The 18,888-nt window shown below is 43.2% G+C and overlaps 1 protein-coding gene across 4 annotated transcripts in view; it reads left to right on the top strand.

The window, feature by feature from the left end:
• The window catches only part of KIF16B (kinesin family member 16B), a 613,875-nt gene that overhangs the window by 58,644 nt on the left and 536,343 nt on the right, over positions 1-18,888 (top strand). For all 4 annotated transcript variants that reach the window (XM_082252310.1, XM_082252311.1, XM_082252312.1 and 1 more), the window contains exons 3-4: positions 12,760-12,873; positions 15,569-15,685. In XM_082252310.1, coding sequence (XP_082108436.1) covers positions 12,760-12,873; positions 15,569-15,685 — 231 coding nt within the window. The remainder of the gene's footprint in view (positions 1-12,759; positions 12,874-15,568; positions 15,686-18,888) is intronic.

Here is an 18,888-nt window from a genome sequence, read left to right on the forward strand (position 1 = left end):
TTAGAGGCATCGAGGGACAGATGCAGAATAGGAACGATGCTGCATCCAGCTAGGTAATTATGATTCTGGGAAAAAAGTCAACCCCATATTTCTCATTTAACCACTTCTGGACTGGAAGGTTTTACCTCCCTTAATGACCAGGCCATTGCGATATGGCACTGCTTTACTTTACCCGACAATTGCGCATTAGTGCAATGCTGTACCCAAATAGAGCTTTCTTTTGGTGGTATTTGATCACCTCTGCGGTTTTTATTTTTTGCGCTATAAACAAAAAAGTGTGACAGTTTTTTGAAGAAAAAAAAAAAACGTATCTTTTGACTTTCTGCTATAAAACACAGCCAATAAAATTTTTTTAAAAATCTATTTTTTTTCATCAATTTAGGCCAATATGTATTCTGCTACATATTTCTGGTAAAAAAAAATGCCAATAAGTGTATATTAACCGCTTCCCGGACCGCCCGCCGCAGTTTTAGTACGGCAGGCAGCCCCTCCAAACCGACGTAGGTATATGTCGGTTGCGCGTGCCTGCAGCTAGGGGGCGATCTCGCCGGCGCGCTCCCGCCCCCACTCGTTAGTGGGGACTATGGGGCAGGTGGCTCCGATTGCCGCCTGCCACCCGCAATTGCTCCCCGCTGAGAGAGCAGAACGGTCAGCTGTGGTAAACACAGCTGACCCTTCTTCTCTCTCGAATGATCACAGAGGGCCTGTGATCCTTCTACATAGGATTACAGGTCTCTGATCATTCCATAAGCCCCACCCCCATACAGTTGGAATCACTCCACTAGGCTCACATTTAACCCCTTGATCACCCACAGTGTTGACCCCTTCCCTGCCAGTGTCATTATTACAGTAACAGTGCATATTTTTAGCACTGAATGCTGTAGTAATGTCACTGGTCCCCCCAAAAATGTCAGTTAGGAGTCTGATTTGTCCGCCGCAATGTCGCAGTCCCGCAAAAAATCGCAGATCTCCGCCATTACTAGTAAAAAGAGAGAAAAAAAAAAAAACAATAAAAATTACATAAACCTTTCCCGTAGTTGGCACACGCGATAACTTTTGCGCAAACCAAAATGCGCTGATTGCGTTTTTTTTTTTCTTTTTTTACCAAAATTTAAATTGGCCTAAAATGTAAAAAAAATTTGATTTTTAATTTTTTTTTTTTTTTTTGGGAATGTTATATAGCAGAAAGTGAAAATTATTGTTTTTCTTTCAGAATTTACATTTTTGTGTTTATAGCGCAAATAATAAAAATCGCACAGGTGACCGAATACAACCAAAAGAAAGCTCTATTTGTGGGGAAAAAAGGACATCAATTTTATTTGGGTACAGCGTTGCACGACCACGCAATTATCCGTTAGTAACCTATTACCGAATCGCAAAAAAATGGCCTGGTTATTAAGGGGGCAAATCCTTCCGGTCCTGAAGTGGTTAATTGGTTTGCGCAAAAGTTATAGCATCTACAAACTATAGGATATTTTTATTGAATTTTTGTTTACTAGTAATGGCGGCGATCAGCGATTTTTAGCCGGACTACGACATTGTGGCAGACAAATCTGACATCAACTTACACTTTTGACACTTTTTGGGGACCAGTGACACTAATACAGTGATCAGTGCTAAAAGAAAAATGCACTAGTGACACTGGCAGGGAAAGGGTTAACATCAGGGGCGATCAAAAGGTTCAAATGTGTCCCCAGGGGATGTTTACTAACTGTGGGGGGGGGGGCGTGGCACTGATTGAGGGAAGACAGAGATCTGGGTTCCTGCTTAGCATCTCCTTCTTGTCCCCTTGCAGAACGGCGATCTGCCTTGTTTATATAGCCAGATCCCCGCTTTGTGTCTTCCGCTTTGTCTCTTTCGTTCATATACGGACACAGCTCCTGATTCTTCTTAACCATTGGGTTATACTGCCCCCTACAGGAGTTCACTTACGGCTAGGCCTCCATGTGGTCAGCTTGGCGCGTCCCTTGGAAGGGGTGACACTGTGGGGGTGGTTAATTTTTTTTTTGATGACAGCCTTGCCACCATTATTGTGTGAGGCACCTGCCCCTTTTTAGCGCTGTGGGACCATCGGGGTACCCTGCCTGAGCGTCCACATCACGACAGGTGGCCCCTATTTTAAGGGGGCTAATTTTATGCAGGCCTCTGTGGAGGGGCTCGCAGGGCTGCCCCCTTGTCCCCTTTTGCAGGGTCCAGTAGGTGGGCCCTTGGTCGGCGTCCCCTTTACGGGATCGCAGTTGGCGGCCCTCCCGTGATTGTTACATCAGATCCTAAAATTGTTTCAGCTGCCGTGAACGTGAGTCACCCTGCTGGTTCTGCGTCCACGCACCCTGAGTGCTCAGATAGCAAGGATGATTCCTCTGCTCCTCTAGCCACGCAAGAAAAGGCGCTGGTGGATGCACAGTTTGTGTCAGTGTGTGACATTTTAAAAATGGAGGTTGCGACTGATCCTTTGTCAGAGGCTCCAGTCCCTTTCGGCACCCACAGGCCCTCCAAAGCGGCTAGGGTGTTCCCCTTTCCACTTACTTTGACAACATTGTCACAAAACAGTGGGGTTGTCCAAAACGCAGTGGTTCCTAAGCGTTTTTGCCTTGCGGTGTTCCTTATGCGGATTAACTGCTTAAAAGGTGGACAGTCTCACGTGTAGTGGACTCGTCGGTTTCCATGTTGAATAAAGCTACCTTCATTCCGGTTGAGGAGTCCCTATCCTTTACAGATCCAGCTGATAGGAGGGTGGAGGCTCTGGCCCGCCATATGTTCGCTGTGGCTGGTTTGGCACTTAGGCCAGTATTTACTATTGCCCTAGTGTCGCAAATTCTGACCGAGTGGGCTAAACTTTTACGCTGAGACCTGGAGGGGAAACCTCTTCCCCCCCCTGTCTTGCGAAGCTGGCGGTTAAGTTGATCCAGGGGCTACAGTTTGTCTGCAGTGGTCCTTCGGCGTATTACTTGACTGAAATGTTGGTCTGCGGACCAGACTTCTAAGAAGGCTTTATCTGATCTTTCTCTTGTAGGGGATTGCCTGCTTGGGGCTTCCTTGGATGACATCGTTAAGGGTCTCACAGGGGGAAAGAGTGCTCTTCTTCTGCCGGCTACTAAGGGCAAGGAGCTCCATCATAGATGTGGGCCATTCTCCTTGGCTCATGAGAGGTTTTTTGCATTCCTCAGGGTCTCAAGACAAAGGATCAAAAGTCAGGGCCTCCACCGGAGGTTCCAAGAGGACCTGGTCTGGCAAGCCACGAGCGGGCTCTTCCAAACCTGCGGAGTAGGGTGCCTCTGCAAAAGATATTCTGGTGAAATGGAACTAGGATCCACGGTCTCTAGAGGTGGCTTAGTTCTCCGTCGCTTCAACAGGGAAAATCCTTCTCTCCCTATACTGGACGGTTGTGGCCATGGATGCCTGCCTGTCCGGGTGGGGAGGCGTCCTCAGCGCTGAAGTGCTCAGGGGGACTGTACTCTGGCCAGACTGCCGATTAATGTACTGGAACTCTGAGCGATCAGACTTGTCTTGCTCTTTGAACAATTCGTCTTCAGGGGTGTCAGGTAACAAATTCTTTCAGACAAGGCCTCAGCCATGGTCTGTCAATCACCAAGGGGGCACAAGAAGTGTCCTGACGGCTCGGTAAGTAGCCGGCATTCTAAGGCAGGCTCGTTCCAGTCCTCTCGAACTCTTGCCACAACTCCTGTGTTGGATCGAGGCAGAAAGGATTCCGGTCATTCTAGTGGCTGCAGACTGGCCTCACTTGTCTTGGTACGCCGATATGGTACGGCTGGTCGCCGATTCTCCTTGGAATTTCCTTTCAGTGAGGATCTGCGTTCAGGGAGGATCTGCTGTCCCAAGAACCAATCTTTCATCCTGCTTTACAGTCGCTGGCTTTGACGGCTTGGCTGTTGAATGCCAGGTGCTGAAGGATAAAGGTTTGTCTGAGTCAGTGATTCCTACTGTTGAAAGCTAGGAAATCTACTTGTACTTGGAAGACGTACATTTTGTGGTGTGAGTCTCTTGGGGTTCATCCTTGCTCCTTCTCAGTGGATCAAGTCTTAACCTTTCTTCAATGGGGGGTTGAATGGTAATTTGCCTTGAGTACCATCAGGGGGCCAGGTATCGCCTTCGACCTTTGACCAGGTATCGCCAACGACCTTTGACCACACACTCCCTGGTGCGTACCTTCTTTCTTCAGGGTGTCCGACATTTGGTTCCTTCAGTGCGGGCCCTGTTGCCACCCTGTTGGGATCTTTTTTGGTGGCTTTCACCTCTGCACGCAGGGTGTTGGAAGTGGCGGCGTTATCCTGTCATTCAACTTATGGTGATTCACAAGGATCAGGTGGTGCTTTGCCCCTGTCCATCATTCCATCCTAGGGTGGTCTCTGACTTTAATTTGACTGAAGACATGGTGTTGCCTTCCCTGTGTCCCAGTCCTAAACATCGGAAGGAAATTGCCTTGCATGCCATGGATGTGGTCTGGGCAATTAGGTTGGTGTACCTGGCAGTTATGGAGTCTTTTAGGAACCTCACAAAGGGTTGTCTGCTTCTTCTGCGACCATTTCCAGATGGATCAGACAGACGGTGGTTCAGGCCTATTCCGTCAAGGGTCAGGTTCCTCTTTTTCCTGTCAAGACGCACTCTATTAGGGCGCCTAGTGCCTCCTGGGCTTTCTGTCATCATGCGTCAGTGACGCAGGTTTGCAAGGCGGCCACCTGGTCCTCGGTGCACACTTTTAAAAAGTTGTTTTAAAGTGGATGTGTTGGCGACTGCGGATGCTTCTACTGGCCGCAAGGTTTTGCAGGCTGCTGTTTAGAGGACCTGTATTGTTTTTCAGGTGAGCTCCAGTTGTTTATGGTTGAGCTCTATGTTACCTGATTGGTTATGGTTAGCCTTGGGAATTTTTTTTTCTGATGTTTTTTCCACCCCCCCATGTTCAACACTACTGTGGGACATCCCAATGGTTAAGAAGAATTAGGAGCTGTGTCCATCAATGAATGAAAGAGAAAATGGTTTTTTTGACTTACCGTAAAATCCATTTCTCTGTTGTTCATTGACGGACACAGCACCCACACCTCTGTGGAGTTGGCTTTCTTTTGACACTGCTTGTGACAAAACTGAGAGCCTATAGCTGAGAGTGGGTGTATACCCCCTGGGACTGCCCATAGGCGTAGCCAAGCTTTATCCTGCCTAGTGTCCTACTCCTGTAGGGGGCAGTATAACCCAATGGTTAAGAAGAACCAAGAGCTGTCTGTCAATAAATACAAAAAGCACAAAAAGTCCCACAGGGATGTTTAGGGCATAGGCCAGCCAAAGAAGTAGGTAAAGTAAAGTAGTAGACAATATATAAAAATTCAACAATTTTTATTCAAAATGACCCCTGGGTAAAAGAGTGGGGGATAGTCCCAGCCAAATGTTAAAACAAAATAGACATAATGCCAAACATAAGAAAATATGCTTGTGGTCTAGAACATATAGTTGGTCTCAAATAGTAGAGATCAAACTAATCGTACTTCATATAGACATCCCGACATGTTTCGAAATCTAAGATGATTTCTTCTTCAGGGGAAGATCAGAGCAAAAATATTCTAAACGTGGAAGTGTCAGTATTTTAATATGGAAGGTCGCCCAGGGTTCTTGAAGCTGTCCTCTCGGAAGAGGAGGGGGGAAGGGATTGGGGAGGAAGGGAGAAGGAAGACACTGAAGAATCTAGAGTACAATATACCCCAAACAATATTTGGTGAATGGCGCCAGGCCTGTAGCAGCTAGCTATAGTTGCTGCATGTCCGCTGGTATGTCTATCAGAATTGCTCACACGAACCCCCCCAAAAGGGGAAAGGATCTGATAGGTATGTCTGGATCAACAGTTCTGTGTCATACTGATTCCACAGGGAGACCGCAGGGAACTTTCAATTAACAGAGAAATGGATTTTACGGTAAGTCAAAAATCCAATTTTTCCCTCACCGTAAGGTGGCCATTTCCCATTGATGATCAATGTAAGGGGTCACTTTTATACTGATCACTAGTGCAGGGGAACTTTTTTGCCTTGTCCACCAATGTAAAGGGTTATTTCCTCGCTGATAACCAATGTAAAGGAAAACCGCCACTAAAAACTAGTGTACATTCCAATTTTCACGTGTAACATTTCTTTTTCTAGCCATTATTATTAATGTATTTTCATTAAAATTGACATATAGGGCAAGTTAGTTTTTGTAAAAATATTCAACCCTGGTTATTAAATATTCGTGGTATGCCATATTCTTGCAACTGCTCAGCCACTACTGATCATGATATTTCTCTATACAATTTAGATAAAATAATTCTAAGGTCTCAGAGAACCCTTGCTATAAATTATTATAAGTGTTCCTCCAGCGTAGAAAGATTGTATGAATGGTCTAGAACAGCCTTCAAAGTTTAAAAAAGCTACTAGCTAATATTACTTAAACAACCTTATTTTTATTATCCTCACCCAGATAGATATAAATCCTGTGTAGTTCTTCCTCAGCAGCAGGACCTTCTTCTTTTTTTTTTTTTTCTTTCTTCGAATCGTCTTGGGTATAAAGTGCATTGCTTTTTGACAGCTAAAACAGCATTAGTCGCTGTAATTGGAGAATAGTTTCAGTATTGGTATCTCTGTATCGGCTCTCTCTTGTTTGCCTTGGATGATAGAAATAATTATAGACTAAGCCCTGTGCTGTAAATTGATCTTTAAACTGACACATGATAGGTTGTTCGGCCATTTCATCTTTGGACTTGAATCAGTGAACTGTACTGAAAAGCAAAAAAGAGGGATTACCTATCTTCAGATTGTGAAAAATGTGGTCAGTCTTGTTCCGTAAAGTCCAGGATAATCTATAGAAGAAAGCTTGTGGCCTTAATCTGCAAATGGTAGAGAAAGCAAAGTTCTAAAAGTGATGATAATTGTTTTTAAAACTATTATGTGAGGGACCTTATGCCTCGTACACACGCATCGATTATTGGCCGGGAATTTTCGGCCAGTATCCGATCGGCCGATTTTCGGCTTGTTAGTATGATGCTTTCGACAAACGACTGACTTTTCGGCCGAAAAAAATCTGGTGTGCAGGCTATAAAATTTTTGTTGACCGTCAACACAACGGCCGATTTTTCGTCAGTCAGTACAGATTTCGGCAGACAAAAATCTGATGAGCAAGACTGGGCATGCTCAGAGAAGAAAAAACACACGGAAAGTAAACCAGAACATGACATCACTTCTGAAGTAGATTTTTGTTGGCCGAGAAAATTTGTGTGCAGTCTAGGCACATTCCAACCAACAAAACACCACTCTGGACAAAAGTCGGACGATCGGTCGGCCGATAATCATTGCGTGTGTACGAGGCATTAGTCTTGGCCATGGGCTTAGGTGACATTTGTTATACACAAAGAGAGCGAGCGTTCATTCTCTGGCATGCGAGTTTTACAGTTCTAAAGGCCCGTACACACGTACCGATCGTCGGCATACAAACGTCGGTGGACGAAGGATCTGCCGATTGTACGCGTGTTAGTATGGTGCCTCCGACAGATGTCTGCGCACAATCCGCGGACAAAAGTCTTTCTTGCAAACATGAAAATTTTTGTATGCCGACACCAGAACGGACGATTGTTCGCCTGTCAGTACACAATTCGGCCGACAGACCGCAGATTTGCAAGACTGGGCATGCTCAGAAAATAGAAAACACAGGGAAAGTTAACCATTACATGACATCACTTCTGCAGTCGGAGGACAAAATTCTTGTGCTGTCCTTGTGCTGTCTTTGCACTTTTCAGCAGACACCGACATCCCGGGGAGAAAAGAGGAACATTTGTAAGCCGACCATCGGTACGTGTGTACGGGGCTTTACACAAACAGATTTTTGGGTCGGACAAATGTTTGTATGTCAGTGAATGGAGAGGAGAAGAACAGAGACACTATTACAGAGGTGTCTAACCCGATTTCGTTGAGGGACGCATTGGCATTATAGTTGCCCTAAACGGCCAGTTGTATCTGTGACTATATAAATATATCAACTCTTTATTGTATTTAAAATATTACCTCTGCATTCGATTAATACTGCTAGAGCTTTTCAATTAGGAGAGCTCTGACTCAACGGGGTGTGTTGGGCCTCTGTAGAGAGACCACTGCTTCAACAAAGGGAGCAAGGGTCTCACTCTGCAGCTGCTGGCAGGAGGACTTTTCTACTCAGAGGGTCGCTGCTTTCTTAGGAAAAGAAACTGAAAAATCTTGCTTAGCTTTTGTTTTGATGTATCTACAATCTGTGGTGTATTTTGGTTTTGTGCTGTCTAAGGCAAGACTAAAATTGGGCACCCCCACTCTTCTTATGTAAATTTGCCCCACTCCTTTTTTAACGGATGTAACTCCCTCCAAAATTGAAGGACTACAAGTTCCAGCATGAACCCCTGAGATCTCACCAGAGGGGGGGGGGGGTGAGAGGGAGTGGGAGAGAGAGAAGGGTGAGGGAGGGAGGGAGAGAGAGAGAGGGGGTGATCAAAGAGTGAGAGAGAGAGGGGATTAAAGAGAGGGGGGATGAGAGAGAGGGGGTGTGTGTGTGTGTGTGTGTGAGAGAGAGAGAGATCTTTACTGATCTGAACACTGGTGCATTGTTACCTATGGAACAATGCACACAGCTGCATTATGATCATTAATGCAGCGATGAGTAGAGAACCGTAAAATAAAAAAATAAAATGTTAAGTTTGAGTGCAGTAATTTACGCACATGTGCATTTATATGTACGTATATTGCACACTGGCAACTAGAAGAGAGTGAAGAAGAATTCTATGCTAGCGTATACATACACACATTTGCGTGCCTAAACACGTGTATACACAAGGTCTTGACAGAACATTTTACATTTCAGTCAACAAGATCCTTGGTATAAACACCAGTAAATTCATATGTCTGTGTGCAAAAGGCCTAAAACTGAATGTTCAATTGGGCTTGAAAGTGGAACTAAACCCTCCTATCATTTTCTGCCATGGAAGCTGCCATCTTGGACTCTGCTTGATCTTCAACTGCCATGGTGCTGCACATGTGATCAGTTATGACACCAATCATTTGATGGTTTGACAGCTTGGTTAACCACTTACCGCATACTAACGTATGGGTACGTCGGTAAACTTTGCGGTAGTATACCGGGATGATGCCTCTAGCTAGAGGCATCATCCCGGTACCGTGGTTTAGAGCCGACGGTTGGCTTTCTGTCGGTACCGACCGATGCGGCTCGATCGTCCCCCCCCCCCCTCCCCCCGCCTTCCGTGGCTCTTACCGGGGCTCCCGTCCCACCGGGAGCCCCGAGCACCCAGCCGGCACGTCCGCCGACTGGATGGAGTCCCGATCAATGCCGGAAATGGCTTTGATCGGGTCTCCGATGACGTAACCCGGAGGCGGCGTCCATGACGTCACTTCCGGGTTACTGTGCTGCAAAAGGTGGCAAATTTGAAAAACGGCTGTATGCAAAAACGCCGTTTTCCGCGTTTTGCATACAGGGAAGTGTAGTGGAGGGGTCGAGGGTCTTTTAGACCCTCGATCCCTCCATAAAGTGTACCTGTCACTGCATATTGCTGTCACAAGGGATGTTTACATTGCTTGTGACAGCAATAAAAGTGATCAGATTTTTTTTTTTTTTTTTTAAAAACTGTAATAAAGTTAAAAAAATAAATAAAATAAATGGGTAAAAAAAAATTTAGCCGCCCCGTCACCGTTAGCTCGCGCACAAAAAAAAACGTATACGGAAGTCGAGCCGCAAATGAAATTGCTGTTCAAACCACACATGTGAGGTATCGCCGTGATTGCCAGAGCTTGATCAATAATTTGAAAAAAAGAGCTACACTCTAACTCTAAACTGGTAACCGTTAAATAAATTTAAAGCGTCGCCTATTGAGATCTCTATTGACCGTAGTTTGTCGCCATCCCACGGGGGGGCGCAATTTTAAACCGTAACATGTTGGGTATCTATTTACTCGGCGTGACATCATCTTTCACGATATACAAAAAAATGGGCTAACTTTACTGCTTAGTATTTTTTAAATGCAGTGAAATGTGATTTTTCAAAATTTTTCTAAAAAAATGTCGTTTTAAAGACCGCTGCGCAAATACCGCGTGACAAAAAATATTGCAATGACCGACATTTTATTCTCCAGAGTCTTTGCTAAAAATATATATATATATATAATGTTTGGGGGTTCTAAGTAGTTTTCTAGGAAAAAATACTGATTTTAACTTGTGAACAAAAAGTGTCCGAAATAGGGCTGGGGCTTAAGTGGTTTGCACAAGCCAATGTGACAGTTACATTTTCAGCCATGCATTACATGCCAGGATTGTAACTGTTTTCTGAAACTTAAAGCGGAGTTCCAGCCTTTTCACTCACCTGTCCAACGGTCCAGCGATGCGGCCGCCCGAAGCCTCGATCCTCTCCCTTTGGTCTCGGCGGCGCCGGCATCACTGCTGTGGGCACCCGGCTGTGACAGTTTGCTACTTCACAGCCGGGTACCCGCTGCGCATGCGCGAGTCGCGCTGCGCATCTTGATTGGCCGGCAATCTTCTGGGACCTCTGACATGTCCCAGAAGATTGCAGGGAGGGAGGGGGAGAGGAGAACTTCCGTTCAGGGCGCCGCGGCGCTCCGAGCGGAAGTGGTAGCGGGTACCTGTCAAAACTAGGTACCCGCTCCCCCCCAAAAAAAATGACATGCCAAATGTGGCATGTCAGGGGGTTAGAATACCTAAAGCGGAAGTTCCACTTTTGGGTGGAACTCCGCTTTAAAACTATGGGTTTAGTTCTGCTTTATCTACTTGCCGCAAAATCTCATACCTTTTACGTAATTTTTCTTCATTTGGTTGTACCGGGGCGATGCCTGCAGCTCCCGTATTGTTTTTTAGAGCCAGGAGTCGGCTGTTATCACAAGCAACGGGAGGGGACATCCCCCGCCACCTTCTGCTGCTCTGCCTGTGATCTCCTGCTCTGCCTGGGATGTCCACTGGTTGGCCGGAGACCTGAACAAAGCTGGAATCGGCTTTGATCAGGTCTCCGATGTAGTAACCCGGAAGTGACATCAGAATGTCGCCTCCAGTTTAAAGGCACCAGTTTAAAAAAATTGGAAGTATTCAAAAATACTAATCTTGGCGTTTGAATGCTCTCAAGTGCAGAGGAGGGTTTTGTCGTCTTTTAGTCCCCCAGATCCCTCCATAAAGAGTACCTGTCACTGCCTATTACTGTCATAAGACCTCTTCACATTTCTTGTCACAGCAATAAAAGTGATCCAAAAAAATATAAAAAATTAAAGGGGCAGTGAAAAAAGAAAAAGAACATTTATAATAAAAAAATTAAGGCTTCCCATCCCTCCGTGTTTGCGCATAGAAGCGAATGCATACTTAAGTCACACCCTCAAATGTAAACCGTGTTTAAACCACCCATGTGAGGTATCACTGTGATTGTTAGAGCGAGCGCAATAATTCTAGCAGTAGACCTACTCTGTAACTCTGGTAACCTGTAAAGAAATTGTTGCCTATGGAGATTTTTAAACAGTTTAGTTTGTCGCCATTCCACGAGCATGCACAATTTTAAAGCAGGACCTGTTGGATATCTATTTAATTTACATAACATCATCTTTCACTTTAAATAAAAAAAGTTGTACTAACTTTACGGTGTTTTTTTTTTTTTTTTTTTTTATTTTATTCACTAAAGTGCAGTTTTTTTTCCAAAACTTTGTTTGCATAACCGCTGCACAAATACAGTGTGGCATAAACTATTGCAACAACCGCCATTTTATTCTCTAGGATCTCTGCTAAGAAAAAATATATATTGTTTGGGGTTTCTAAGTAATTTTCTAGCAAAAAATACTGATTTATCTTGTAAGCAACAAATGTTAGAAAAAGGCTTGGTCTTCAAGTGGTTAAGGAAGTGAAAGGACATAAAAGTAGAGACCACAGTCTGAAATCTAAAACAGTAGGGTGCTGAGTTGGGGACCCAGGAATGGATAGACTTGAATATCATATACATAAAGGTAGAGCTGCACGATTCTGGCCAAAATGAGAATCACGATTTTTTTGCTTGGAATAAAGATCACGATTCTCTCACGATTCTCTGTGTAACATCCTTTTACATTATAAAAAAATTGGGATAACTTTACGGTTTTATTTTATTTTTTTATTCATTAAAGTGTATTAATTGCGTTTGAAAGACTGCTGCGCAAATACAGTGTGACATAAAAATTTACAACAATCACCATTTTATTCTGCAGGGTCTCTGCTAAAAAAAAAAAAAAATGTATAAATGTTTGGGGGTTCTAACTACTTTTCTAGGAAAAATAAACTGATTTAACTTGCAAGCAACAAGTGTAGGAAAAAGGTTTAGTCTTTAAGAGGTTAAACTTCCTTCCTCCGGCAGAGGGAAAGAAAAGATACAATGTAATCATTTGTGTTTACAGTTCAGTGGGAGACTAATGCTGATAGGCTTTTGCGGGAGGCTTTTTTTTTTTTTTTTGACAGCTGCTCCCTCACAGCTATGTAAAGAATCGAGCAAGTGTCATGTTAAGATCGTCAGGGGGAGTGAATCGCGATCTCGATTCTGTTACGATTAATCGTGCAGCTCTACATAAAGGTTATATTTACAACCAAAAGAACTAGTATTCTGGAAATCCTATCCTGGAACACTTATGAAAAGATATCATGCTTAGCTTAGTGTAAGGGATGCTTTGGGATGTTCTGTACACGGACATATCAGGAATATGTTTTCCTAACAAGACATGTTTTTATTTTTGCACAGTTGCCAGATGGGATAACCGGGGACTCTGGACGAGAACGGACCAAAACTTTTACCTACGACTTTTCCTACTTCTCAGCAGACTCTAAAAATGTAAACTACATATCTCAAGAATGGGTACGCATTTCTAAGATTCTGCCTATAATTGTTCACTTTCCATAAATTCTCTGTATTTCTTACATCGCGTTTAGCCTCCTGTCATACTGATGTGGAATGGGATTTTAAACCTGTTAAAAATGCGATTGTGTTGGTGGAGGGGGGAGCTGCTTTGTATTCACAGCAAACTTCCAGCATTTTGTAGCTGCTCAGAGAATGCAGTTATTGTTCGGGGTAACTTGGGTTTTAAAGGGAGTTTGACATGCTTATGACCTGACCTTAAATTTGAAGGAAAAGAAATGTGGAAAATGAATACATGGCATTTAGATTTCACTTTCCCCTTTGGGGGTGAATTACATGTATATTTACAGTTATTCAGTAAGGATGTCAATTCTTTGGTATAATTTCTGAAAGTCAAACCTTCTCTTTCTTTAAAAGCATTTGTATATTTATATGAATTCACAGCTGGTTTTCTGGGCACCATAATTTCCGGCAATTTCTTTAAATGGCCTTATTTAAAGAAATTACCGGAAGTGGGATATGCTTTTCAACCAACCTCCCCTGAAAATGCTGATTGCCTTTCTCTCCTGATTCATTGGCTTCCAATATTTTTTTTTATTTTTGGGTAAATTTATTGAGTACGCTTTCCAATAATTCCCGGTTCAAAGGGAAGGAACATTATCTGACACGGCACATCTTGCTCACGGGTACACGAGTCTAAGGAATGTAAAATATTAGATGATGGAAATACAGCCAGAGCCAGTTGTGGTGGCATCATCTGACCTGTAATGTACATCTGAAGGTCTGACTTCCTTGGGTGCATGCTTGTTCCACACCAACAACTCAGAAACCAGTGGAGGTAGAAGGAGCTAGACCAGCATTTTCAGAAATGGCAACCTCCATATTTATCTCTGTACAGGTTTCCTTAAAGGCTCATGTACACTTGAGCTTTTTTTAATTTTTGTCCCTCTGGGTCTAAATGCTCCTCCATGTTAGCCTATATATCCATGCAAATTATAGATGTTTAAAGGAGTTTAGAGACAGAAAAAAACCACCAAAGCCATGTTCAGGAGAGGAGCTTTTGAGCATAGAAAAATGTTCAAAAGCACATAAACGCTCGTTGGAAGTTAGTATAGATCTTTGTTTGTTTTTTAATAAACCCAAACTTCTGTAAAACCATTCAAACCTAAAAACCATCTTTCTAAAAAGATGAAGTGTACTAACATGCTGAACTCCTTACCTTTCCTGGGGAAAATACTGCTGAATGCTTCCTCAAGTTTTGGTCATGAACAGAAAAGACAACCATTTGGTTAGATTTTGCTGAAGGCTTAGGAGTTCGGAGTTTGAAGCTAAACACCAGGCGCAAAAATTTTCATTCTAAATATACTGTTCATAAGCTACAATGGCTATAAGTCCACGTTGTGTGCACCAAATGTCTTTACAAATCCAGGTATTACTTTTTAAAGTAGTGGTGACATCATCACTAGGTGGCACATAGCTTGTGCAGAGAGCAGTGCTGTGGGAGGTACCCAGTGAGCCCACACACTACTGGCTGCCTGCAGAAAATGATAGAATGGGGCAGATACAAGGCCAGTCACCCTTGACAAGGCCAGTCACCCTTGACAAGACCAGTCACCCTTGACAAGACCAGTCACCCTTGACAAGACCAGTCACCCTTGACAAGACCAGTCACCCTTGACAAGACCAGTCACCCTTGACAAGACCAGTCACCCTTGACAAGACCAGTCACCCTTGACAAGACCAGTCACCCTGCCCAAGACCAGGCACCCTGCCCAAGACCAGGCACCCTGCCCAAGACCAGGCACCCTGCCCAAGACCAGGCACCCTGCACAAGACCAGGCACCCTGCACAAGACCAGGCACCCTGCACAAGAAGAGCGTTCCACAGTGATTGGTATTTATTACAGAAAGCTCTTGCACAGAGGAAGAGATTCACAATGGATCACTACACAGATCTGGAAGAAATATGCAAAGCACACCCAGAAGACTATGCGTGTCTCTAGTATTTAGACAATATTTGCTTATCCTAGTAATCAGCTTTAAGTTGTCCGATATTCCCTTTGAGATTTCTCCAGCCACAACAGAAAGTCAGAGGTCACCAGAATTGGTGTCCCCATTTAGAAGATTTTCCTTCTATTGGTCTACTGGTAACCATTCAACATTTTGGGATTTTCTTTCACTTTTGGCGATGGTAATTACCAGGACATATAGGGCGAGATTTACTAAAACTGGTGCAGTCAGAATCCAATGCAGCTGTGCATGATAGCCAATCCGCTTCTAACTTTAGTTTGTTTGAATGAGCTTTGACAATAAAACCTGGAAGCTGATTGGTATGTGTGCAGAGCTGCACCAGATTTTGCACACTCCAGTTTTACTAAATGACCCTCATATTTACCTCATGAATCTCCTTAACAGGGACAAAAACATCAATAAAGAATGTACAGGTGTTCTAATCCCTCTCCACTCTCAAACTAAAAAAAAGTTTTGCCTTCAGTGATATTTTAAGCTGTTGAGCTGCATTATTTTCCTTACCCCTGATATGATCGGTCCATGTAGCAACTTATATAGGAATAAAGGGGGGGTTTCAAAAAGCTTTCAATATCTTAGTAATAATTAGTAATGAAATTATCTGCGATTAGTTGGTCACCATAAAGTTGTGGTAGATACTTTGATAATCAAAAATCTCTTTTATTCAGGTTTTTAAGGATCTTGGCAGCGATGTTCTCAAGTCTGCATTTGAAGGGTACAACGCCTGTGTCTTTGCCTATGGACAGACTGGCTCTGGAAAGTCCTACACTATGATGGGAAACCCGGTATGAAGATGTTTTTCCTTAGCATCGTACATGATTTTCTAATCGTATTGTGTGATCCAATGATTGGGCAGCAAGACTAGATCATCCCTTTTCCCTTCACAATATTGGCTGGACTCACTTCTAAGGCTGGCCATACATTATATAATTTTCTTGTACAATTTCCTTTAGATTTACCTTCAACTATGTAGTGCCTGGTTGCATACACATTGAAAGTGTTTAGGTTTGACCTCCTAATATATGGTTTTGGTAAATCTAAGGGAAAATTGTACAAGAGAATTGTATAATGTATGGCCAGCCTTGGTATAGGTGATGTTTTCTGTCTGTAGCTTTTCACATTCAGTGTCACTTTTTTGTGATGTTACATCGGCTCGAAACGATGCCACAAGGAAGAACCTGAATACACATCCTGTCCCTAACTTTTTTTTTTCCAATAAAAGTTTTATCTTATTCAAATTAAATGAACAACAATACAGCGATAATCAACATACATTGAATACATAGAAAGTAAAACTCTTCTAGGTAGCATAGGTTTCTAGAACTGAATACAAATGTTGGGGGGGGGGGGGGGGTGGAAGAAAGGCAAGAAGAAATACAGTATCAATTTAGACCATCATTTATAAGATACGACATAGCTCTTCATATGACAATTTGGATCAAAGATGTTTAAAACTGTATAACCAATTTGTTTGAGGAGAGATAGCCCCACACATCCCTCGTGTAGGGGGGGGGGGGGGGGGGGGGGGGGGATGATATCTCCCTGTAAAGATAGAGTTTGAATTCCACGAGGGAAAAAGTATACTACCCCTAAACTATATGCAGATTTCTTGTAAAATGTGTTATGTTTTTTGTAAGATAATCCCGTCTTTAAGTTCTGTGTATTGTTTGTGGTTCGGAAGTGCAACCAACATGCCCAAGTCTGGTAGAATTTTGTTGGTGTATCTTTGCCAATATTTATGAGTTCCTCAATTTCTGCAATCTTGTTGATTTTTTTTAAACCATTCCTTCATTGAGGGAATGTGTTGTGAACCCCAGTGAATCGGAATATTGTCCCATCATTGGTGTTAGTGAGAGGAATAGTGTCCTGTCATTGGTATTAGTGGAAGTAATAGTGTCCTGTCTTTGGTATTGGTGGGAGGAATAGTGTCCGGTCGTTTGTATTTGGGGGGGGGGGATAGTTTCCTGTCATTGGTATTGGTGGGAGGAATGGTGTCCTATCATTGGTATTGGTGGGAGGAATAGTGTCCGGTCGTTTGTATTGGGGGGGTGGATAGTTTCCTGTCATTGGTATTGGTGGGAGGAATGGTGTCCTATCATTGGTATTGGTGGGAGGAATGGTGTCCTATCATTGGTATTGGTGGGAGGAATAGTGTCCGGTCATTGGTATTGGTGGGAGGAATAGTGTCCTGTCATTGGTATTGGTGGAAGGAATAGTGTCCTGTCATTGGTATTAGTGGAAGTAATAGTGTCCTGTCATTGGTATTAGTGGAAGTAATAGTGTCCTGTCATTGGTATTGGTGGGAGGAATAGTGTCCTGTCATTGGTATTGGTGGAAGTAATAGTGTCCTGTCATTGGTATTAGTGGAAGTAATAGTGTCCTGTCATTGGTATTGGGGGGAGCAATAGTGTCCTGTCATTGGAATTGGTGGGAGGAATGGTGTCCTATCATTGGTATTGGTGGGAGGAATAGTGTCCGGTCATTGGTATTGGTGGGAGGAATAGTGTCCTGTCATTGGTATTGGTGGAAGGAATAGTGTCCTTTCATTGGTATTAGTGGAAGTAATAGTGTCCTGTCATTGGTATTATTGGAAGTAATAGTGTCCTATCATTGGTATTGGTGGGAGGAATAGTGTCCTGTCATTGGTATTGGTGGGAGGAATAGTGTCCTGTCATTGGTATTGGTGGAAGTAATAGTGTCCTGTCATTGGTATTAGTGGAAGTAATAGTGTCCTGTCATTGGAATTGGTGGGAGGAATAGTGTCCTGTCATTGGTATTGGTGGGAGGAATAGTGTCCTGTCATTGGTATTGGTGGGAGGAATAGTGTCCTGTCATTGGTATTGGTGGGAGGAATAGTGTCCTGTCATTGGTATTGGTGGGAGGAATAGTGTCCTGTCATTGGAATTGGTGGGAGGAATAGTGTCCTGTCATTGGTATTGGTGGGAGGAATAGTGTCCTGTCATTGGTATTGGTGGGAGGAATAGTGTCCTGTCATTGGTGTCAGTGTTAGGAATAGTGCCTCAAGGGCCGGATAAAAGCAAGCAAAGGGCCGCATCTGGCCCTCGGACCGCCTTTGGAGACCACCTCTAGCTCTAGAAGCTGTTAATCTCTGTTGTAAGCACTGATGGTGCAGTGGTCTCTGCTAGCTTCCATGTCCCGTTCTCTGCTGTTTAGCGAACACAGGAGATCGCTCACTTGGCACAGGTGCCATTGAGAAACACTTTGCATGTTTTGTTACGTGTGGGATGAAAACGGAGGATTGTCAGTCTTGGGGAAGGGGAGTGTTGGCTGTACTAGCAGATTTAGATACACTAACATATTGAAGCCAAATTTCAACTCACACTGGGGTTACACACGCAGTTAGTGAAAGTGTATTCTTTCTTTTCAATGTAAGCACCCCTGTCTGTAGTAAATGGTTTGTCTCAACCCTCGAACTGCTACATCTGCAGGACAGCTTATTGTTGTTCAAAAACAACAAATTTACTATTGGGCTAAGCAGGTGAAAATAAAGAAAAGAGAGCCTAAAAAAGAAAACAAATACAGCCATCACATCTAAGAATTGATAAGCTGCAATATAATAAATGTTTGTTTGTTTTTGGGTTTATTACCACTCTTTCTTTTTTTAAGCTGGACGGAGGTTTGGCTAATCTCCTATACCAAACACACAGTTAGTTAATTATTTGTCTATGCTTTGAAAAGCTTAAATCATCTTTACACACCGGACTTATTGTGAAACAGAAAGGAAAGCTCCAATATTAGTTCATTCTGTAGGCAGCCAAACTGTCTAAAGTCATAAACCTTGTTTATGATTTTAGATTTGTCAATCTCTGGCAGATAGCTAATCTGCCAACTCCTCTGCACTAATGTTGGAGCCCATGGTGCCCAATTAATAGTTGTGTTTTTTTTTTTTTTTTTTTTTAAAAAAAGGTTATTTTCTGAAATTTACATTGAGATTATGTTGTCAATTTAGTTGCAGGTAGTACATATT

The sequence above is a fragment of the Pelophylax lessonae genome (genome assembly GCF_965119305.1).
Source record: "Pelophylax lessonae genome assembly, chromosome: 3".
Lineage (NCBI taxonomy): Eukaryota > Metazoa > Chordata > Amphibia > Anura > Ranidae > Pelophylax > Pelophylax lessonae.